Below are 24070 nucleotides of genomic sequence, written 5' to 3'. Positions count from 1 at the left end.
AAAAGCGGATCTAGGTTTGCGCTAAAGTGCTTTGCAGCGATTAGGAGGTGGAATAGTGCTGCGAATGCTACTAATTGTCCAAAGAATGGTTACGACTTAAAATGTTGTGAAAAGTTCTGCAAATTTTTTTAACTTATACATTGACTCAATTTGTTAGACAAACTCAAATCAAAACACTGAGGAAAACAAAAGGACTGGAAGAAGAAATATAAAAATAAAAGGAAGAAAAACGAAAAGGGTAAACCCAGCTGATGTTGGTAACCTTGATTTTATCCCTACATGCATGTGTTATATTTTCGATTATCCCTGATCATATCGCATATTATCTGACCAGTCCTTTTCAGCTATTTTCGTGATCATCTGGATCTTTTTTTTCCCAGTACTTAGTAGCATAGTATCACCAAAAACGGCAGCGGCGATTAGATACGTTGCACACAGCACATGCCACTCTTGTTCCATTTTTGTGATGGATGAGAGTAACAGATCGCTCATGCTAGAAACAATCCCCACCGGCCACAGTTAGGCGTATCACGAATACATGGCATGCCGAACCGATTGACAGAAAAGGAGGTAATGATCGAAAGGCATGATTAAATCTTACTTTCGCCATGCTTACAACCTGAACGTGCTCTTGACATCGAAGGGCGACTTCAGTATTGAAAGGCGACTTCAGTATTGCATTTGTTACGTAACACACGATCGCATGGCATCAATCAATTCCTACCGAACTCGGTTCCTTTCAGGCTTCGGCCGATATCTCGTGTCTATACTTCATGGAGTTCCAAGACCGAGAAAGGTTGTTAGGCAGGAGCACAGTAACCTTTGTTCACGACCGCCTGACTGCTATAGAAACCAACCTTTTGACGATTCCACGCACAGTGCAGTGAACAAGGTCGGTAGTTAGCGTTCAGACTTCGGCTTTACTTATCTGTGGCATACTATCCGTTTAGAAAGAAGTCTCCTTACGCCATATTGATGTCATCCAAGTCAGCATGCCATCGCCGAAGTTAAATAATGATCAATTCAAATTGGAAATTAGACAGATTGTACAGTAAATGTGCTCCAGAATATTGGAAATGCTATTGAGGCTGCAGAAAACAAAAGAAGCATAGGTCAGGTGTCTTGGTTTCCAGTTGCAGCGATGGCATGTAATATCTAAAGTAGCAATACCTTGCAGTTCAAAGCTAGACCAACAGTTGAGATGCCGTTTGGTAGAACTGATACGGCACACATGAAGTTTCCCCAGATCAAATATCAAGTGCCCAGGAAAAGATTTGTTCCTCAAATAATCAAGCTTCCCCCATTCGCATTTGGTTTCACTTGTCTGTTGTAGCAGATTTCTTGAGGGGTGCTCTCATCAATCTTGAGACTTGAAATAACAAAGGGGCTAGATAATGTTTTAGCACTACAAATACTCTTTCAGATCTAGCATCAACGAACTATTCCAGTATATCTGAGAGGAATTGCACTCAGAAAGTGTTGAAGCAGCTACTTCAGACGAAACACCCTCCAGGGCCTCAGCTAAATCTGAATCCCAAAGTCCTAACCTGCAAACCTTTCTGTACACTTCAAAACCTGCAGCTTTCAGACCTTCTGAGAAGAAACTATTTAATGATGGGCTTTCTGAGCTTATTTCTTTTAGTAACTGCATTGCAGTATCAGAATTGCAGAATATTAAAGCTGAGCATGTCTTATCCAACAACTTGACCTCAAAATCTTCTGAGAAGATCTGATGTAAGCCAGGAAGGTAAGATTTCAACTCCTTGACAGATTTTCCCCTGAAGCCCCACAAGAAAATGATGTTATCAGTGCTCACAGCTTTTGCGGTGTCTGGCTCATTAGCAAAGTCAACATCATCAGAATCTTCAACCATACAACTTGGATAAAAGACGTTACAATACTCTTCAACTGCAGCATACTGCTCACCAGATTTTAATTGGTACTCAGGACCTATCTTTAGTAAGTTGCTTAGTTTAGCAAATAATTTTGTTATTCTCAGAACATTTTGCTCATTTTTTGTTACACCGCTGGTACCATCTGTGCAAAAGACAAAGGAGAGAGACGGTTTAATTAAAATGCTAGTGAGGAAGCACTATGATGATGTATACAGCAATTTGATGCTCATGTTACTAGTTACCAATACTATACCAAATTCTGTTTGCTAACCAAGAGGGCAAAGGTGACAATGTGACATGGTTTAATATAAAGACATGATGTGTGAATAATATTAGCTGGAACTGTACCTTGCTCTGGTATTTTAATTTCAATCGGCACAAAGTATTGTCTTTGTAAGTAACTGAGAGCAGCTTGTATATTCTTCGCTTTTCTCAAGGGGCCAATTTGTCTCCACAAGTGGCTGACATCAACAACATTGGAGAAGACCATTTTTAAAGAACACATAAATTCATGCATGTTTGGCGGAAGAGGCGCAACAAATTTGGAGTGCATCATTGTCAGATCTGTGAGAAAGAGGGAAAACAGACATGATCAAGTGGTTAACGAGCCATATAATTGTGCAAATTGGTGATGCATCAACCTACCATTCAAGCAATTGTACGATACGATTGGCTTTTGTGAAGATGATAGTAGATCAATAACTTCTCTAAATCCACGGAATTTTTCCTCTGTTGATTGCTGGATATCCATCTGCAAGCGAGTTCCGTATGAAATCAACTTTTTTTTTTATACTTCTAATACATTGTACACAATGCTTGCTGCTGTTATCTAGATAAGCAGAGATACGAACCAGGAGAAGATTCTTATCCTCTTTCGAACTAGTAAATATCACACACACAGCCCTAGCAGCTCCAGCTTTGTCCGGAACAACAAGAGGTACAAGGTCATCAGAGATATGGTTTGCTGCCTGTAGAATAACTCAAAAATAGTTAAAGAATGCTCCAGTTCTCTGCAGTTACTATTTGGCTCTATAAAAAACAGGGGATTCAAAAACAACATTTGGATCAACCAATTTTAGTAATCATAGTTTCCTACACTCACATACAGAGCAGTTTATTTCAACTAGACATGAAATTTTGCATCCTTCAGCTCTTTGCAGGCATTGACAGTTGCAACCAAAGAGCATGAGCAAAGGAATCTACCAGTACAAAACCATTTCTTCTTATTATTTTAGAGAAAACATCAGACTTAAGTTGTACAACCACACCTCCAAGACCAGTTGAACTTGCTGATCACTGCAGACATCAATACTAATACTGGGCCTGGAACCATATGTTTCACCACCCAAAATTAATCTACAAAGGGAACTAACCAAAGAACCTGCACAATAAGAAGACAATATTAGGAACAATCTAAGTGAACAAGACAAATTTCTGTAAATGCAATCACACGCAGTTCTCCTGCGTGTTTGAGAAAAAAAAAGGAGCAAAAGTGAAAGGCGATGATGAGGGTCAGCATTTATGGAGAGTAACCTACCATCATCCTTTTTATTTGGTTCTGCATATCCTTTTCTCCAGTGCATTATCCTTGACTTTATTCTACTTTTGAAAACTGAATCAGCAACTGATGTGCTTTGTGATGGCAATAGTGGACGAAGATGAGGAGTAAAGACCTTTTGCCTTGCAAAGGATTCTTGAACCCTTGATAGATAAGATATACCTGCCAATACAGTTAACAGAGAATTAGTCCTATTTATCAAACAACCTTACCTAATAATTGCTTTGACACGTAGCTTACTACTCACCATCATAAATGCACATATTGAAATCAAAGCCATCATTAGCCATAGTTGATAAATAAGAAGATTGACAGGAGAAACTGTACGAAGGCATTCCTAACTGAAGTTCATCTCTAGGAAATATGTGAAAATTGTACCTGTATAACCAAAGCACCCACAGGCACAAAGCATCAGCAATAATATATCATAATAATAAAAATAAAAAGGATAGACCGAAGAAAAGATACATCGGACAGCAATGTTATCAAGGAGACCTGGATTTGTTATCTATTCATCAAACCCTCTGAAGCTAATATAATCATTTACCAAAAAGGATCTTGGAATTTGTTGTTACCAAACAGGAAAAGGATGATTATACAAAAAAGAGTGAAGAATGCAAAGTTTAGTGGTCTCAACTACCATGCATACTAGAGCAATGAGCAATGAATATTATTTAAGAGATCTTAACCGACACATTTTGAATGGTACTATGGTCAGAACTTTCTTCCAACAGGAATAATAAAACCCAGAAGAGGTTATTCTGTGTGATGCCTCATTGCCTATTGGTTTGGTGGCTAGTTCACATAACATGCTTCATTTGATTGCTAGGTATGTCTGATTTTCTTGCCTAGTCTTGCCTAGCAAGGTTAGAGGACAAGCAAGCATGTTGGGTCCCTAGTCCCTTTGCTTGGTCTGAGTTTGGGCAGAGTGCACACTGGTTTCTTTACTTTTGAGGGAGAGCCAAATTGGCCCTGCTCCCTAGCAAGGTTTGCCTGCACCTTGCCCAACCTTGCCACGCAAGGCTAGTGCTCAAGGAAACTAAACATGAAGTGCCATCTGAACCAGCTATCCCTTCACAGGAGAATTTGGACATACACCAAAGCCCTGGATAGATACTCCTGGTTCCTAGTTGAGTCTTCCTCAAAATATTTCTGCTAACTTAGATGATCATCTTTGGCATTCATCGAAGCATAGAATTAACCTAACACAATTCAGACTATAGACTTCATCGTTGCTTGTTTGATATCAAAGCATGGGAGTGTACTTGTGAACCTGGGGACGTTTTAAACTAACTAAAAGTATACGAGTTTCATTCTATGATTTCACCTTATTTGTTCAGGATTTCACGTTCAATACGTTTCCCCTATACAGATGTAGCCGTTTTTATTTATTTTGTCTTCTGACTATTGATTATACAGTTGAAGTTCTACGTCTTTTGACTGCCTGCAACCTTATGCAGAACTGAAACTATCATGCTAGTTTTCTTCCTCACGTACCATTTCTGGTTGAACCTCTTCAGGACATGACATGGATATAGTATTGCTTACTGTGACAGAACAACTAAGCTTCAGAAATCGTTGATGCAAGTTTCCATTTATCTACTAGAGTTACAATGTTCACATTTCCCTAAAAGCAGCAGCATTCCGTTTATACACACAAGGTGTTGGACTAAACGCCTGAAGCAGTCAAGCTGGATGCAACGCCTCAAGCTGAGCCTGCAAAATAATAGGCTGATACGCTACACCCATTGCCCAAACTAATAGCTAAATCACCTAGCCGTCTGTTGCAGCGGGCACAACATGGCTCGACAGAACACCGCGACTGAAATCCCAATTGTTGATGTTTCATGCGGGAGATGGGTGAGAGAGAGCTGCTTACGGGTAAGCGACGAGTGTAGAGGGAGAGGAGTTGCGCAGCAGGAAGGGGCAGACGGCGATCTGGAGCGGCTGGAAGGACTCCGCGGCGAGCTTTGCCTTGAGGTACGCCGTCTCCGCGGTGTCCACCGGCAGCGCGCGGCGCCACCCGGTGGGTGCGCCCGTCTTCTGCGCCGCCACGGCCACGTAGTCGCAGGACTCCAGGTGGGCCCCCAGATCCCGCACGGCCTCAGCGAAGTTCCGCCTCGTCACCTGCTTCGCCGACGCGGCGGCGGCGGCGGCGGCGCGAGGGGCAGCCATGCCGCCAGTGTCGGGACCAGACGCTGAGCACGGCCGGTGCCGAAGAGCGGGTAAGCGGTGGTGGGCGCGGGGTGCGCGGCGGGTTGGACGGCACGGGTGGGAGCGGCGGCGGCGCGTGGAGACGGGGAGGGGGAGCGGTGCGGCGGCGCGCGATCGGCGTTGCGTTGGGAGTCGTCAGGCCCACCGAATGACGGGCATCAGTGGCGGAGCGGGCCGCACAAAGTTGGGCCGTTTCTTTTTTCTCTTTCGAGAGCGGAGGGAGGGTGGGTTGGGCTGCAGTGCAAGCATACCTGGAAATTAGTTTGGCTCAAAAGTGAGGAGATTAGTGCGGGAGGGTTCCGATGGCCCGCCCGAATACGATGAAGATCAGATTTCCGATGGCCCGCCCGAATACGTGACATCTCACGCGTAGCGCGCGCCCCGCCCCCGCCGTCGCCAGTCCGGCACCCGGGCTAGCCGGCTCGCGCCGGGCACGCCATGCCCACGCGTGCCACGCTCCTCGACGGCTGTCGCCACGGGCACGGCACACGTCGGCCGCGCCACACCTCCTCGCTTCACACCGTGTGACCCGATGGATCGACACTGCGCGCATGGCGTGACTAGGACAGGACACCCGCCGGAGTAGATGAGGTCGTGCGCGAATCCTGCCCGTCTCCGTCAAACTTCCACCGCGTTTCTACAACTGAACTGATCGGCATGCAGTTTTAATGAAGGTGTGTTTGGTTGGTGGGACGAATGGAGGTGGAATGGAACGGCTCGCTTTTACCGGAAAGCGTGAGCAACGGGGTGTTGCTATTGCAGAAAGTGACGGGCTGAACCATGGTATTGGTAAAAATATTATCAATGATCATATATCTTCATCAGCTAAATCAGCTAAGAGAGCCAACACTACTGTTGATTGCTTGGTTGAAGCATTTGGTCGTGGCAACCAAAGACTAGTAAAGACAGTAGAGAAAGCAAGCAATGCTTTATCAGATGGTTTGTTTGAAGCCGTGGACAGTCTTCCAGATTTTGAGCTTCACCACAAGACTCGATACTATCATCACTTGGTTAGGCATCCCAATGATGCCTATGCTTTCGTGAATCTACCATCCGATTGGAAGCTATCGCGGTTTTCGAGTTTCGATGGTGAGAACTTCAAGCTTGTGGGTCATGGTTAGTGTCATGATGGCTGCTGCCTTTATGTTGGTTAGTCTAGTTATTTCGGTTGATTTGAACTCATATATGCGTTGTACTTTTATCTGTGTCTTGAACAATGCACTTGAGATTAATTCTACATATTATATCATATTAAAAGTCAATTAATTGCATATTATATCATGTTAAAACTCAGTTAATTATGGTGCATTTTATGGTGGTAAGCTCACCACAACAAAAAAGAAGAAAGAAGGTAACCACGCTCACCTGGCTCTCCAACCAAACACAGAATAAAATAAATAAAATAGTTCTACTCTAGCACACTCTCCGACCAAATAAAAAATAAAGCTCCGTTCTGCTTACCAAACGTACAACGGAGCGGCTCCATTTTCACAAATTGGAATGAATCCATTCCATTTAAGTTCAGGACATAACCACAGAAATGCTATTGACTCCGAGTCCAAGTTCATTTCAAAACGGGTAAACACCGACCAAACAAAACACAGGTTCGCCATTCGCAGATCGCAGCAGCATCCATAACAAGGAACGAACTTGATCTCTTCATCCCGAAGTAGTAGTACTGAGTGTACACGCGGTAAAACGGCAGTAGCTAGCAGTAGACACCGGACTACGAACGCCGCCCGTCTGCTCGATCGGCGCAGCCGCAGGCAGAAGCAGCGCCCTCTACTTGCCAAAGAGGGACTTGAGCCACCACATCCCGCCGTCCCTGGGGCTCTCCTCGCTCTCCGGCGGCGGGTCCGGGTGCGCCGTCTTGCGGAGCTTCGACACGTCGTACCCCTCCTCCTTGGCCCGCTCCACCAGCTCGCTGTACACGGCCTCGTCCATGTGCGGCTGCCTGCACAGGATCTGCGCGCAAGCAAATCAGAGAGATCAGCCACACCAGTCACAGATGCTGAGATGCGTGTTATTTTTACGAGCAAAGGAATCGGCAATCGGATGGAGAATTGGGAAGGGTTTCGGCACGCACGCACCCAGAGGTACTTCCTGGAGGGCTGGCCGACGAGCGCGTACTGGTAGTCGGCGTCGACGTGGAGCACCCAGTAGTCGCCGGTGACGGGGAAGACGGGGAGGAAGGGCGGCACGAAGAAGCGGACCCGGAGCTTGGCCTCGTCGCCGGCCGGGTCGGCGCGCCACGCCGTGCCCTCGATGTGGCCGCGGCGGCCGTCGGTCCACGTCTCGTTGAGCACCCGCACGGTGCCGTCCGGGTTGAGCGCGTAGGTGGCGCGCGTGTTGGTGCCCGTCTTGGGCTGGAACGTGGACGGGAAGCACGCGATCTCGTACCACCGCCCCGCGTACCGCTCCAGGTCCAGGTTCCGCACCACCCGCATGGCCATCGCGCCGGCGTCGGGCGCCCCCCTTGCGGCGGCGGCGGCGGGCGTGGGTTTAGACTTTAGAGAGAGGGGAGAGGGCGAGGTGGGGGATGCCGGATGCGAAGGCGGGCGGCCGGGCGGGGGATCGGAGTAGAGGATAGGGATGCGCAGATGTGCAGTGCAGGCAGCAATAAAAGGCAGGTGCGGGAGACGTGGAGGATTGTGGGCGATACGTTATCGGAGCGTGTTTCTCTTGCTCGGTGCGCGTCGCGGCCGCGATGGTTTTTCTTCGGCTTTTGGGCCGACGGAATACCGTGTGCTGGGATCCATCGTGCCGGGGCTTCTCGTTTTCTCTGCTTCGCTTGGGTGGTCCTCTCTCTCCCTGGGCCCTGCCTGGGACGGAGTACCAGTGCTGGCCCAGGCTAGCGAGCACTCCGCGGCCACCCCAACATCCGTTGCTTGGCTCTGATGCCCAACTGAATACGCTCGTCGTTTTCACGTTTCAGAATAGTGGGGCGTTGCATTCCAACCACAAGTTCCAACTTCCAAAGCATAAGAAGCTAGCGATCAACTCGACGGATTGCGGTAGCACCAGTGGCATGCCTATCATGGTAGCGAGTGCCACCTTAATTATTTCATTATTAGATAGTAATTGTAGAAGAGCTGAACTACCAAGTCATCTGCATGATCACAGAACAAATTTACATTATGCTCTGAAGGCCATGTCGTGCTGTTCTAAAGGAGACTACAGAATCAACGAGCAGAAGAACTTGACTTTTACCGGCACCAGCTTTCTATATAGGTTTATCGTACCGGAAATCCATTCACCTTGCACAACATTGCCTATATATACAAAGTTAGGTTTTGTACGAGTTGTCCACCATCCGATGCCACGAGAAAGTGACGTCCTTCTCAATATCATAGACACCTAAGCATAGGTGATATTATTCATAAGGATTGTGTTTCTAGCGCCCTGGCAATGACTCCTATCCATGGCCGCTTGAAAATACCTATAGTAGCCCTCAATTTCTTCCTGAGCATTAGGCCGATCGTTTCCAATGCCTCCATCCTCTCTTCACTCTCACTAGGTTTGGAGCAGGGGTGGATCTAGGGAGGTGGGTTGGTGCATCGATGAATGAGAAATAAAGATTAGAGAGAGAAAAGAGGGAAGGAAAGAAGAAAAATGGAGAGGTTGAGGAAGGAGCCTCCCCCACCCAAAAAAAACCATTGCCGTATCCACCACTGCTTTGGAGGACTCATAATGAGTATGAACTTCGAACCCTACTTGGCTGCCTCCAAAGTCTAATCTTATCTTAACAGAAAAAGGTATTACAAGCAAAAATAATACTCACTCTATCTTAAAAAGATGCAATTATAGCTTTCTACTAAATCAATCTATCTCAACTTTGACTAAATATATGTAAAAATAATATTATTTATGATACCAAATAATTTTAATTATATTTATCATGAAATATTTTCTATAATATTTGCTGGAGTCATAAACGTTACAATATTTTCTATAAACTTACGTGGTGTTTGGATTGGCTAGAGATTATGCATTCAGATTAAAAAAAAATCTATAACCGATCCAAACAGTCAGATTAAAAAAATCTAACTAGCCAGATTTCTATAATCTCATAATTCGATTTTGCCTAGCTAATAGTAGATAATACTACCTAGATTCTTACTCCCTCCGTCCCAAAATACAAGTTATTCTAGAAATTCTATAACAGATTACCTATATTTGATATAACGTCTAAGAATCCAAACAGCCACCAGATTATAGATTATTGCTCCGAAATTTTAGTATCAAATTTATTATATTTTTATAATTTTTATAATCTCTATTTTTTCAAATAGAGATTATAATTTTTTATAATCACGGGAGCGCTGCCAAACAACAACTCTCCCAAACAACAACTTTGTCACGTGCTCCGCACGAGAATCGAGCAGCACCGATTCATCCGATTCCGCATAATATGAGGAGCGAAAAAAATCTACTCCCTACCCAGTGGCGGAGGACCATGGAGGCAAGGTATGCCACTGCCATACCTTATTTTTTCTATGGTAGTATATTTCTCTTAATCCTTAGTTTCGATCAGTTAAGTAATGAGCATTTGACAATAGAGAAAAGTAGAAAAAGAAGTAGCCCTCTTCAGCGGTTGTAGAAGTGGGCAAGTGATTTGTTAGTCATACATCCGTATGATAAATAGCAAATTTTATTGCTTGAAGATTGATTGACTCCGCCATACCTCAATTTTTATGCATCCTCCGCCACGGTCCCTACCGATCCCTTCCGCTCCTTAAGGCCGTCGCTCGTCCTCCGCCCGCCCAGGCCACCGTTCGTCCTTCGCCCGCGGCCGGCCGCTGGTCTTCCTCCGTCCTTAGTCAAACGCTTGCTCACTCGGAGCTCACTCGGCGGCCGGAGCTCGCGCTTGCCGAGATCCATTTGCGCCATTGGAGCTCAATGGTGCGCTACCAAACGGATTGTTTTGGGGCGGAGGAGCGGCTGGAGTGGGAGTATCCGGGAGCGAGGAGCAGAGCGGATCGGAGCCGATTTAGAGCGCTGCTAAACGCACCCTTAATCAAACTTAAGGAAGTGTACGTAGTACTGAGTATACTACCCACGTGAACGATGACCGTATTAGGAAAAGGACATTACGAGAATTGGTCGTCTCAGTTCGGTGGTTACCGAATCAGCACGCGGCCCGTGGTCCTATTCCTCCTTACAGCCCACCAAGGCTCTGGCTCTATTCAACCGACCCTGCCCACGTCGGCTCCTCCTGCTCCAGCGCTCTGCGCCCAACAACCTTCCCCCAGTTCCGTCCTCCCCGCCTCCTCGTCCTCCTCCCAAACTCGCCCTCCCGCGCGCGCGCGCGCCCCGGGAGGCGAGATCCAGGCACAGCGCCCAACAGCCGGCATCTCGCGCGGGCCGGGCCCAGCCCCGGTGGCGGCCAGGAGGAGCGCTCGGCCGCCATGGAGGCGTCTTCGTGGGACGCTCTCCGCAAGCAGGTGAGGTTCCAGCCTGCCCACTTCCCCAGCCTCTCTCGCGCCCGGACTCACCTCTGATTCCGTCGCTGCTTCACGGAGATCTGGCCTGGCTGGTCTCCGGGTTCGCGTGTTCCGTTTTGCCGATTTGGCATGTCGGGCGGGTCAAGCGGCTTCAGAGCAGAGGAGTATTTCGCCAGATAGTGTGGCGCCCCTACGGATATTTGCGCGTCCTGGGTGGAGACTGGAGAGGTTGGAGAAGCCACGATCTGGATGATCAGAGTGAAACATTTGCGCCAACGTTGACCCAGTTCCCACGGTTATCACGTTGAGTGTTCTTACGGCATTATCTGATCGCGTATTTTGTACTGTGAACTGCATCTGGCGGCTAGTTACTGTCGCCTAGCATTAGTATTTATGTTAAAAATGGGCACAATGTAAATTCTGCATTAGCATTATTTACTGGTCATCAGGGGTTGAGATGAGTTCCATTTTCTGTTCAGATTTCTGCATCACAACGTTTGACATTCTGCACAATGTCACCCAATCATGCTTTTGCAAACGGAAGAGGCATGCTATCAGAGAATAGATAGCATGTGTTTTTTAGTCGGGGCATGTCACCCAACAACTAGAGTTAGAGGATGCGAGCTTGCAATCATGATCATCTGGTCAGAATCAGGCAGCTCAAGTCACATTGTCACAAGTTTGTGTTCTCTCAGTTTTGCAGGAGGTCTCATTTAATGTGTTATGTGTCTCCATGCTTACTAATACAGTATTTTCCATGGCACATCTGGGTCTGGATTTATCTCTTAAAATACTTGTTAACTTTAACTGCCAATTGTGTTTGAAATTTTTTTTGTTTCTTTGAAGGCAAGGAAGCTGGAAGCTCAGTTAGATGACCAAATGAACACATACCGCAAATTGGTTTCTGTGAAATCCAACGGTTCAGAGAATCACATCGAGTCTGATATAGAAAGATCACTGAAGCAACTGCAGCAAGTAAATTCTCAGATGCAGACCTGGGTATCATCAGGAGGCTCAGAAGTCCTTCTCTCACACCTTGACTCGTCATATGGAGATTTTGCAGGATCTTTCACAGGTTATTGTTTTCTCTTGCGCTTGTTTAGTGTTGTCTTCATTTTAATCAGATTAAGGCCAGCATATCCTGATTTGTTTTCGAGCCAAATTTCCTTGAAAAGATGATAGAATGCTTGTCCTGGAGCATACTCCTATGAATGGCAAAAATGTGATGATAATATTTTGCCCCTAATCTCCTAATTTTGCCTTGTTCTAATTCAGGAATTCTTCCGCCTCCGATCAAGTCTTAGAGCAAAGCAGCAACATGCTTCCCTCCTTGATTTTAGAGATTTTGACAGAGCAAGCTTTGATGTTGAAGAGGCTGCAGATTCCTCCGATCAATCTCTCCTAAAAGAACAAGCAGCAATCACCCGAAGTACTGGACAGGTACGATCACTCCCCTATCTCCTTTTAAAAATCTTATTATTGGCCTGGTTTCTGTTGCTCTGACATTCCAACTAAGTAATTTCGTTCTGATATCAGGCAGTCAAGCCCCTGCTAGAAAGTGCATTTCTGACTAGGCTGACCATATTTGGTGTGTGTGGTCTGGTCTACACTGATGTTCAGCTTTTGTGAAACACGTACCTGATATGTAGGAACTTGTCTTTTTACATATCTGTTTCCTGGTGCCTTTTTTTAAAGGTTCACATTGTTTTTAAGATCCACATTGTTTGGATGAACTTTATATTCTTGACTCAACTAGTTCATCTGTCTAGATGATATCTCGTATGTATATAATTTGACTTAATCTCACCAAATTAAACAAATGCAGTGTTATTCAAACCAAGTTGAAAAACCCATTGAGTTTCGGTTCTGCCATCTTATTCAGCATTAGTGTTCAAATGGATAATATATTCCAAACATGTTGCTGTGGGAATGCTGGCAGCCATTACAACACCAAAGATGGTCGCAAACAAGGAAAAAAAAAGACCGAAGATTGTTTTGTTATTTGAAAATAGCATCGTTCAATTATGATGTAAACGAGTTCAAAGACTGAATAAATATTATAAAATATGGGATTTTTGTCAGATCATTATAGATGCAAGCCCGTATCTGTGGAATGAAATCCAATCCCCTTGAATTAGCAATGCTCACATCAATTTTAGAGAGTGAATGCACGCTCCTTCTTGTAATCTTGTGGCTGTTTGCCTGAAAAATTCAGTTTGTGGTTTACAATCCTTGATTTAGTTTCTATCACTATTGTTTAGTATTTGGGTCCATCCTTATCGGAAATGGTATTTACATTGAAACAATACTGCAGATGGATAATGTGATATCCCAAGGTCACGCAGCCTTAGGTGCACTTATGTCACAACGATCGACATTTGGTGGAATCACTACGAAAATTAGCAACGTTGGCAGTCGGCTCCCTATGGTATTTTCCATCTCCTTTATAGGTGTTTTCATATAATTCATTGCAACATCTTATTTACATCTGTTTCTTTCTGTACTCATACAGATCAATCAGATCCTTTCGTCAATCAGAAGGAAGAAATCGTTGGACACAATTATTCTTTCATTAGTTGCCTCTGTTTGTGCATTTCTTATTTTCATCTACTGGTTGTCAAAATAGTAGTATTATTAGTGTTGTGAGCTCGGAAAAGTAGTATATACCTGCTAGTGATAGATGTCTGGACAATGTTACGTCCTTGCTGTTTATGATTCTATTTGTGTTCAAGCAACCTCAGATGACTATAGCTCAGATTGAGCTACTTCACCCACATTTCACACACGAGTTAGTAAAGAATTACTCTCAGGATACTTACATGATGCACCTATCAAGGGTCTTGTGAATTCAGCATTTCAAGCAACTGCCTATCTATGTTATATGTATCTATAATACCTATACAAGTGGTTCCCACCAACTTCTATCAATATTGTTTCCCCCCTCCATTGGTGCGGCATGTCACCTGTTTCAGCTGTTGGATTAGTGTTGAAAGGCTTATTATGTTAGTAGCTTGCATTACTGTGCTCGCCGTTGAAAGGGTCTTTGCAAATCAATAATCCCAGCCATGCTATCTTGAATGTTCATTTTTAATAAACTTCCAATATAGCAACACTAGTGTCAAAGTGCCAACAATATGTGCAACTGGTGCGACAAAAATAAACTTCAGTATAACAATACTAATGTCAAAGTGCCAAGGTTGTGACCATGGGCACTAAGTGTTGTAAGACAAACTAGTTAACCCAACTTGAATGTTCAGTGTTTGACATGAAGTTCAACGTTCTTCAACCATCTGATAAGTTCATTATGCTCCTTGTTTTCCATGTACGCATGCAGGAACGCTGCAAGCTCATCGTTCACTCCTCTTTGCTCCAAGTAATCTCGCACCGCACTCTGCATCTCCTCATCTAACTCACTGCTCACCAGAAGAGAAATTAATTATAAGTATATGCTCCAAAAAAGAGAGGACCAAACAATCATCAGTATATTGCAATTAGCTAGTCCTGCTCTTCTGTCACAAACGATTTGTGGGAAGAAAGGGCAACTAAATCATTATGGCGTACATAATTGCTGACAGAACAGGACTAGCTAATTGCAATAAATTTTGTTGCATCTGACAAAGTTGGTACCAGCCATACTTAAAAAACACACAGGTTTGGGAATTTTTCCACACATTTTGCAACATTTCCTTTTGCAAACAAAATGCAGCCACATTTACTGAAAATGAATTTGGAACGAACGGGTTTCCGAGTTTCGGACCTTTCCCCATGCCCAAGTACTTAACCTCACGAATGATCAGTTGATCACACCATCATCAATTTCAATAATAACAAGCACGTAGCACATTTTGAACACTAGCAAGACAATTACCAAACATCCGAAGGAGCAATTGAGAGAGCAACATGGCAGACGAAAAGTTTATCTTTCTATGCAAAATTTAGAGATGCTATACCTGAATTGACGGCCGACGTACTGCTGCACCGGCGAAGGCCCGCCGCGGCGGACGGGGAAGACCCTCTGCACCTCCATCTCGTCAGGCCACGCGGAGCACTCGAAGATGAGCGCCACCCCTGGCCGCGCGGCCTTGGAGACCTCGACCTTGACGCTGATGTGCAACCTGGGCGGGCCGCCCGTGTCCGCGCCAGAGCGGGAGGGGGGCAGCGCGCCGTCGACTAATGTGGCGTCCACCCTGACCTCCTCTTCGCCTCCCTCGGCCACAGGGACCACGCGGCGCAGGCGGGCCCACTGCTCGCCGGGGCGGTCCTCGACGGCGAAGGGCGCGGGGGGCAGGGGCGATGGTGGCGGCGCGGAGTTGTCGAGGAAGGAGATCTCGGAGCGGACGGAGCGGAGGAGGCGGTCGATGAAGGCGGACCGGCGCATGTCGGAGATGTAGGTGCGGGACGGGAGGAGGCGCCGGAGGCTGGGGGAAGGGAGCGGGAGCGTGCTGAGGTGGGGCCGCAGGCGGAGCAGCCGCCGTGCCAGCGCCATGGCGATGCTCGTCGGCGGCGGGGGGGTCGGAAGAGATTTTTGAGGGGGTTTTGCGGGCAGCCGAATTGGAAGGGAAGGAAGGGATGCGCGTAGTGTAGTGGAGCAAGGGCACGGCCCAGTTTTTTGGGGGGCAGAATGGGCCAATGAGTTTGCAACTTTGCTCTGATGGGCTGTCCTGGGCTCAGTAAACAGGGGGTCCTTTGACAGTGAGACTGTGAGAGCACTGAAGTGTACGGATCGAACCCACCAGAGTACGCTGACTCATGCAGGAGAGAAAGGAGTAACGCTCGATCGCGTTGAATCTGATGGACGTCTGAACTGTTTTTTTTAAAACACACTACACACTGATATTTACATGCATGCATGCATATTTATTCCTATGAATATCTACCCTATAAGACTATAAATATCTTCAAAAAATTAAGTCGACAGATTCTCAAAATTAATAAAGTCACTGGAGGTCCCTCGTTGATAACAAGCACGTCGCCTACCAAAAATAGAGAGGAGCTGTGGGGAAGATGACTACAGGGGAAAGAGTGGCCGGTGGGAGAGAGAAGGAATGGATGGGTGAGAAGTAAGATAAGGAACCTTTACAAAAAATAGAGAAGATAAGGATGTAATATATTTTGGTGATGATTGCATCACCGCCGGTTCGTATTTTACTTCTCACCCGTGGTGACGCCCATCGTATCTACTACAATCGGGTCATATTACGAATCGGCGGTGACGATGACTATCACCGCCAGTTCGTTTCAAACCGGCGGTGATAAGACGTTTGGGATGTGCTGTTTTGAGTAGTGTTACTAAGATCAAATTATTCAAAAAGGAGGAGCTGGTGCCAATTTTAAGGAGTAACAATCGTATTGGAGAGGGTGGCTTTGGCGAGGTTTACAAGGGGCTTCTTGGAGCTGAGCCAGTAGGAAGCCCAAGAATGTAAATTTGGCTGATCAATTCACCAACGAAGTTATCATTCAGTCTTGAATCATGCACAGGAACATTGTCAAACTTATTGGCTGTTGCCTAGAAGTTGATATCCCAATTTTGGTTTACGAGTTTGTGCCCAAAGGCAGCCTTGATGACATTTTGCACGGCAGCAGGGAGCCTCTGGACTTGGGCCAACGTCTGGATATTGCTGCACAGTCAGCTAGGGGTCCGGCCTATTTGCATTCAGATACCATCACGGCAATTCTGCACGGTGATGTTAAACCAGCTAATATTCTTTTAAGCGACGACTTGGTACCAAAGATATCTGACTTCGGCATATCTAGGATGATTACAGTCGACGAAAAATACACGAGAAATGTCATCGGTGCCGTGAGCTACGTGGATCCAGTATACCTGCAGTCCGGAAGACTAACGAGTAAAAGTGATGTCTACAGTTTTGGAGTCGTAGTCTTGGAACTGATTGCAAGGAAGAAGGCCTCAGATTCTAACAGCTTGTTAAGGGACTTCATCGATTCTTACACAAAGGAGAAGAGGGTGATTGAGCTTGTTGACTCAGAAATCGCAGCAACAGAGAACATGGAGCTTCTTCATAGTCTGGCTAGAATGGTTGTGGAGTGCCTAGATCTTAATGTCGATCGGAGGCCGGAGATGATAGATAGATGTAGCAGAGAATCTTCGCGTCATGCTGAAGAGATCACGGAGCAAAACGAATGAAACGTAACTTCTTGTTTGCCCAGTGAGTTGATGCATGGTATAGTTTGAAGTCGTACGTACGTGTGGAAGGAGAACGGAAACGAATTTGCGAAGTGCTGAATTTCAAGGCCATTATCTGTTTCTATTTGAAACAAAGAAATTTTTGTTTGTTTGTTTTCGCGTGCGCGTATTTTTTTTTCACCTCTGTTAATGTAGTTTACTCGGAACAAGGAGCAGCTGCCGTGTGTTTGTTGTTCACTGCCCTACTGAACCTAGCGGGAAACACAAAAACTCCGATCCTCCGGCTCGCTGGGAACGCAACTCGCGACGGGGCGACACGCGACGCGCGGGCGGATAGCGCAGCGGACAAGTGCCCCGGTGGCAGGTCGGCAGCCGAGCCCGTCTTCCGTGTCCTCCCCCGCGGCGCGGGGCACGGAAGGGCGCGGCGACCGCGCCGCCGGCAGCCCCGGACGCGCCCAGGGGACGGGGCACGCGCACGTCGTCGTCACGCCGGACCACGGGTCAGGCGCCCAGCGCGCCGGAATCGTCGTCGTCAATTCGTCACCGCTCGCCGAACGCTGTAGCTCTGCGATCACAGCTTCACAAAGCCATTCGTTCCTGTGATTTCCGTCCCCATTTGGTCCGGGATGAATTCCGGCTGGGACTGCCTTGTACGGCACGGGGAAAGGATACCAGCATGAGCTGCTTAGCTGACCAATGCTAGTTTGCTAGGTGACTTTGATGGCGCTGTTGCTCTCGTCTTGGCAGTACGGAAGATGGCGACTGGTTTCAGTCGTCCATCGTTCCGGCGTCGCGGGGAAGCAGGGAAAGATGCCACGGGCGGACGCGTAATTGATCGCCCGGCCGGCATGACTAGGCCCTAGCCATGACCGTACGTACTAGTCGTGCTGTGAAGTGGTGAGCGAGAGCTTACTTTTGCTCGTCGCGGTCAGAGTCAAAAAAGAGAAAGTGGACTGGACGTGAACGCACTGAGGCTGCAGAGCGCTTATGTGCTGCCTGCAACCCAAAACCAAGCTAAATTTAGCTATTTCCGTTCCACGAAAATTAGCCTTTGTTTGGTTCAACAACAAAATGGTTGGAAAGTCAGTCTTCTCATTCGAGTTGCTACTATTTAGTGCGTGATTTTGATGGTCAAAGCTGGTCAGTCTAGGCCACAACATACTGAGACCCGGCCGATTTCTGCATGCCTGATTCCGGTCCGGTTTTCTTCTCCTCCTATAATGACATGTATAGGTGCCTGTAGGTGCATCCGACCCAAAATCATGTGGTCGGTCAGTGGAGTTGATTAGTTACAAGAACAGGGATGCCATAGCAGTATTGCTAATGATGGCAAGGCCACCAATGACGAACTTGAACGGCGGAGTTCCATCGTACGATGAGAGTGCCGGGATCCTATCAACCGGTTTCCGTGATCTAACAGCCACGATTAGGTTTTAGAGTTTAGACTTTGGACGGACTGCTGCCACAGCTGCAGCCAACTGATTGACTGATAGACAAGTCGGTCACGAGGGCTCCTCCGAGCCCGACGGCACGCACAAGAACATCGCCGCCGAGGGCTTCTCGCTCCGTCCCCGACGGGGTCTCGACCGCTGGCAGCCCGACACGGCGCTGACGAACAGGGCAGCAAGGACAAATCCGCAAGCAAACACGTCGCGCGGAGGGTACGCGTGGTGCACAGTCCCGCGCCACGTGGACGTGGCGCGCACTCGCGAGCGCGGGCCCGGCGCGGGGTCCGGCCAGCCCCCGGCCACAGAATGGCATGACGACGCATGAGAGGCCGGCGCAGACGGGGGCGGGGGACGTGGCCTTCTCGTTCCGTGCCGCGGCACGCAAGCCCAGCCAGCCCTCTCGCGCCCCGGTGCTCGCGTGGCTGATGTCTCGTCGCCCCCGGCCCGCCGTGATGACGCGAGAGAGGAAACCGCCACCGGCCCCAGTCCCCAAAGCCCAGCGGCTCCAGCGAAGCGCGACGAAAACGACAGCGCCGGCCGCCGGGCGGCCCCCTCCCTCTCCCCACGCCCACGAGCACGCGCTCGCCGCCGTGCCCACCCTCTCTCGCGGGGCACGCGAAGCCCGGCCACCGCGGCACGCACCACCCCGACGCCCAAGGAAAAGCCGCCGGATCACCGCGTCAGCCAGCCGCCCCAGCGAGCGGAAGCGAGGGACGAAAACGGTCGGAAACAATCGGTGAAACGTTCTATCACTTTTATATTTTTCTATCAAAAACAAAAATAATATGATATTATTGAAAACGATTTCGGAAACGATCGATCAAGAATACATCGATAATGGTTGGAATCTATCGAAAGGATATTTTAAAAAATAATAAATATGTTAAACTATAGAGCACAACTCTAAATATATAACTTGACATATTTTATGCACAAGTTTTAATCCAAACATCCATCCAAAATTTAGACTTTAATCCCACCATTCAAGAAACTATTAATTCAATCGCTAGGTTGTGATTTAGGATTAGATCAAATAAGTTATAACTCTCTAAAACTAAAACTATATAGATATGATATTCTAAAAATATAGATAACAGAGGTGTTGGAATTGTACGTGAATATGGTATTTCTATCGGTAAAATATGGTAGAATACCAAAAATACGATAGTTCTTGAAAACGATCGGAAAATGCTCAGATCATTTTCGTTTTTACTTTCATATTATTTTACTATTTTCGTTTTTATTTTTTTGATAATTATTTTTATTTTCTTTAGTCTTAAAATTTGATAAAATCTCAAAAACGATTCTCAAAAATCGAAAATTACCACTCTCGTTCCAGCCAGCCAGGGCCGTTTCAGGCGTGCTTTCGGCAGTGGTAAATCCAGAACGATGCCGCCGGCTGCATTTCCGGCAAAAGCTGGAGGGTAGGTTTGGTAGCAGTTTGCGGCAGTAGCCAGATGCTTGCCTTGCCTGGTAACGGGAAATGTCACTCAAGAATGATCACTTGAACAAGAGCGTCTAGGTCCAGGTCCAGCAGCTCCTTTGATGGTAAGGGGTCCGTTTAGATTGTAAATTTTCGCAACCGGAGATACTGTAGCGCTTTCGTTTGTATTTGATAAATTTTATCTAATCATGGACTAACTAGGCTAAAAAGATTCGTCTCGTGATATACAATTAAACTGTGCAATTAGTTATTTTTTTACATTTACTGCTCCATACATGTGTTCCAAAAATGATGTGATGGAGAGAGTGTAAAAAGTTGAAATTTGGAGGGGATCTAAGGCCAAGGTTATTCCATATAGTAGCCAGTAAAAATAGACTAGGCACGAAACGTAATGAATGGTTAGTCAAGTCAATCATTCCGGCTTAAAGGGCATCGTGGCACGTTGAACAAGATACCACGCCCTGACGCGTGTTTGATCGCAAAGGTAAACCAATCGGGCGTGGCAAGAATCAGTCACCCCAGTTGCAGTAAAAAAAAAACTGAAGTGGACTGAAAGTGAAGTGTAACTATCAATGATTTTTTGCACGTAACAGCGTAGAGAGCTCCGCCGGTCACTTGAAGAGAGAAGAAGATGGCCGAACTACACGGCGTTTTCAGTGGAGCTTGTGGTTGCAGCAGCTAACGCAGCTGCAGTGGAACAAACTACCAGAAAAAAAAACAAGGATGCTTAAAAGGTAATGCTAATGATAGCAGCACCGCCAATCACCTTAAAAGGTAATGCTAATGATAGCAGCACCGCCAATCACAAACTGAAGACCATGGATTATCTGTGAGTGCGAACGTCACGATCATAACCACCGGTGCTTAAGATCTAACACCCATGATTAAGGTCTAGACAATCGGAATGGATACACTGCTGCGACAGCTAATTGATTGATACTAGATTTGATTCGCTTTTGAGCAGGTGTATGTGGCAGATGAGATACACAATAGCACAAAACAAGACGCTGGGGCAGCTGTCATTGATAATTTAAGGTAAAAAAACTGACTGCAATCTGTTCAAAATGTCCTAAATCTGATCCACTAATCTACCAAGAGACGCCAATTTCACTAGTAATTGGGGTGGTTGGGGGGGGGGGGGCGGGGATTCAAACCTAGTTGCTCACACCTCACTTAGCAATGGCGCTACTGTAATCCAAGCTTCAATTCAATCCCTCGAGGCTTCTAACGGCACAGGAATACTGCAACCTACAACAATCCGGAGAAAAATTTACCATCGCCACCGATCCGAGCAATGCCGCGCCGGCGGCGGCGGCGGCGTTAGCTCTTCCAGGCGTAGATCAGCAGCGAGAACCCGTCGCCACGCTGCATCTCTGCCTCCTCGGGGCTGGCCCAGTCCATCACCGTGGAGCCGCTGGCCCACGACGCCGTCGAGGACGCCACGGACGCCGAGGACGAGGAGCTCTCCTTGGCGAGCCTCCGCGCTCGCCCCTTCCGCTGCTCCCCGTTGCTGCCCGCCTCGCTCCAGTCCCGCTGCCCCCACCGCGCGAGGTAGCCTCCCCAGACACCCGCGTTCCTCCGCGCGGCCTTGTCGGGGGAGGGATCCTTCCCCAAATCCGCGTCGCGCTCCACGCCGCCTACGCTGGCGAGGTCGAACCGGAAGACGAGCACCGCGTGGGCGTGGGCGTGCGCCGAGGCGTCCGCGGGGGGCGGATCGCGCGGGGGGAAGAGCCAGTTGTGGAGGTCCCAGGAGACCTGGACGCCGTCGCCGCCGCCGAGGTCGACCCGCTCGCTGCCGCGGAACTTCCAGCGCAGCCGCCGGACGTGGAGCACGAGCTCGCCGTCGACGGAGACCGACATGCCGACGTCCGCCCGCTCCTTCTCCTTCTCCTTGTCCCTGCCGCGGCCGCGGGCCACGAGATCCACGGAGATCTCCCGCTCCTTGCCCTGGACGGTCACCCAGGTCGTGTGGCTGCGGCCGCGGCCGGCGCCGGCGTCGCGCAGCGAGACGTGCTCCCGCCTGGAGAGGAGGACGGGGCGCTGGCTCCCGGGCGGGCGCCGGGCGCGGGTCCTCCGGTAGGCCGCGTCGGGCAGGTCCCCGGCCGCGAGGACCATCTCGCCGTCAACGACGACGGCGACGAAGAAGCCCGAGGAGGGCTCGGGGGACCCGGAGCCCGGGAACCGCGCGCGCGAGAGGTCCCAGGCGAGGTCGACGAGGCGGTCCCCGGCGCAGAACCGGCGGGACCCGCGCCGGCGCCAGAGGAGCCAGGGGCGGGCGCGGAAGGCGAGGGTGGCCTCCTCCTCGTCCGCGTCGTCGTCGAGGTAGCCCGCCCCGGACGCCGAGGAGGAGGAGCCGGGCGCGGAGTTGGGAGGCGGCGACAGGCGGAGCTCGGCGCGGAGGGAGAGGCCGAGCGAGGTGCGGGACCAGGAGAGCGCGACGAGGCCGAGGTGGGTCTCGTAGACGGAGGTCGCCAGGCTGGGCCCCGCCGCGCCCGCGCCCGAGGACGGCGCCGCCGCCGCCGAGCAGCGGAAGCACGCCGCGATCGGGCCGGGCATCGCCTCGCGCGCGGCCGCGGGAGCCGGCCGGCCGGCGTGGCGCGTCGGATGCTACGAGGCGAGACCGACCGCGAGAGCGAGACGCGGGCGAGCCGGTTGGTGCGATGTGTGCGCCGGGTCGCAGTGTGCGAATCCAAGGCGTCGCCGTGTGGGCGCCGCGAAGCCAAAGGGGAGGGGAGGGGGCTGCGGCGTTCCGCAAGTGGTGGTGGGCTGGGTTGCCGGCTTGCCGCGGCACGTTCGTTCGCCACGGCAAACATATAGGCGCGTCCCCATTTGGACCTTGCAACCAGCCATTTCGCAAGAGCTCGTAGGATTTTTTTTTGACGATTTCTAGAGGAATTGGGGAGAAGAGGAAACCCCTGTATCAAACCGGGACACGCTGTTGCATAGGGCTGGTACTATCTGCTCGGTGTATTCGGTGGTTAAACTTTGGTTCTACGAATTGGCAACCGAACATGCTGCAGAAATACATCAATTTGAAACTAATCGTGTATTGAGAGAATCACCGAATAAGTTTCAGAAATCCACAAATTACTACCGAATATAAGGTAGTAGGTGATTTTGCATGACTAGGATGCAAGTGAGTACCCAATGATGTTCGGTTTTATAGATCAACTAAATAATTACGATGGCATGTCATCCTAATTTGTTTATCCTTCTAAATTAATTACGCATAATTATTTTATCAAGTTTTTAGTCGATCCAATGATCCAAAATAAATATAACTTACATCCCTATGTATAATAATATTAAATACGAAAAGTGACTGTAGTTGAAAGATATGAAAATGATAGAAATGCTAGACAAATAATGTTGGAACTGTTTCATAATATGCAAATAATCAGCGAGGTGGGTATTTTTCTTTAGCAAAGTTGTTTGTTGTTCCTATTTGATAGAGAGCTTTTTAATCAAGTTAGTGTTTCAATATATTAGGGTAGCACTCTAAGTAAATAACAGATAGCTGGTAAGGTCCATTGTGGTGGAACCTGCCCACACGGGTCTGAGTACCCGACTCGGTACGGGTGCTCGTATTTTTCTAGATTTATTCTAGAATCTAACCGGCACTATTCTTTTAGTGGTAAACGACGTGTTCATCGATGGCGAGGCGATTACGCTGACTTCGTCAATATCGGCTCAGTCTCTTAGAGGTGCTCGTAATATTGTTAAAAATATATGCCAGTTGAAACGGAGAGAATACTGTTCAGCAAAAATAGGAACGAAGAATCAAGTATACTATTTTTATGCATTATGCTACACCGAGCACACTTGTGCTCTACCACCAACTTGCTCGAGCGCGACTGCGCGAGTGACGGGTGCATCCCGAATTTGCTAGTACGAGGATACGGGGGCGCGCCTAACCGTTTTC

General features: G+C 48.1%; 4 protein-coding genes and 2 pseudogenes across 4 annotated transcripts; 2 read left to right on the top strand and 4 right to left on the bottom strand.

Annotated features, from left to right (window-relative positions):
* Positions 1–397: 397 nt before the first annotated feature.
* LOC112898587 (poly(A)-specific ribonuclease PARN-like) lies at positions 398–5823 on the bottom strand. Its single transcript, XM_025966930.1, has 9 exons — positions 5333–5823; positions 3701–3831; positions 3433–3615; positions 3164–3276; positions 2747–2863; positions 2541–2646; positions 2244–2459; positions 1171–2037; positions 398–1088 (listed from the first exon to the last, which is right to left on the bottom strand). Exons 1-8 carry the CDS (start codon positions 5626–5628, stop codon positions 1406–1408), a joined length of 1794 nt encoding a protein of 597 aa, XP_025822715.1. The 5' UTR covers positions 5629–5823; the 3' UTR covers positions 398–1088; positions 1171–1405.
* A 1301-nt stretch (positions 5824–7124) lies between these two features.
* Positions 7125–8271, bottom strand: LOC112896208 (temperature-induced lipocalin-1). The gene is made up of 2 exons (XM_025964129.1): positions 7758–8271; positions 7125–7632 (listed from the first exon to the last, which is right to left on the bottom strand). Exons 1-2 carry the CDS (start codon positions 8118–8120, stop codon positions 7450–7452), a joined length of 546 nt encoding a protein of 181 aa, XP_025819914.1. The 5' UTR covers positions 8121–8271; the 3' UTR covers positions 7125–7449.
* Positions 8272–10872: 2601 nt separating this feature from the next.
* Positions 10873–13975, top strand: LOC112896343 (annotated as a pseudogene).
* Positions 13976–14180: 205 nt separating this feature from the next.
* Positions 14181–15674, bottom strand: LOC112896342 (uncharacterized protein At2g39795, mitochondrial-like). Its single transcript, XM_025964285.1, has 2 exons — positions 15062–15674; positions 14181–14524 (listed from the first exon to the last, which is right to left on the bottom strand). The coding sequence occupies exons 1-2, from the start codon at positions 15595–15597 to the stop codon at positions 14365–14367; spliced, it is 696 nt and encodes a 231-aa protein (XP_025820070.1). The 5' UTR covers positions 15598–15674; the 3' UTR covers positions 14181–14364.
* A 441-nt stretch (positions 15675–16115) lies between these two features.
* LOC112898295 lies at positions 16116–17256 on the top strand (annotated as a pseudogene).
* A 3809-nt stretch (positions 17257–21065) lies between these two features.
* On the bottom strand, positions 21066–22946 carry LOC112896376. The gene has a single exon (XM_025964317.1). The coding sequence runs from the start codon at positions 22702–22704 to the stop codon at positions 21469–21471; it is 1236 nt and encodes a 411-aa protein (XP_025820102.1). The 5' UTR covers positions 22705–22946; the 3' UTR covers positions 21066–21468.
* Between the last annotated feature and the right edge of the window lie 1124 nt (positions 22947–24070).

The sequence above is a fragment of the Panicum hallii genome, chromosome 6 (assembly GCF_002211085.1).
Source record: "Panicum hallii strain FIL2 chromosome 6, PHallii_v3.1, whole genome shotgun sequence".
Taxonomy (NCBI): Eukaryota; Viridiplantae; Streptophyta; class Magnoliopsida; order Poales; family Poaceae; genus Panicum; species Panicum hallii.
The sequence above is the reverse complement of the archived record's forward strand: the minus strand, read 5'-3'. Positions and strand labels throughout refer to the sequence as shown.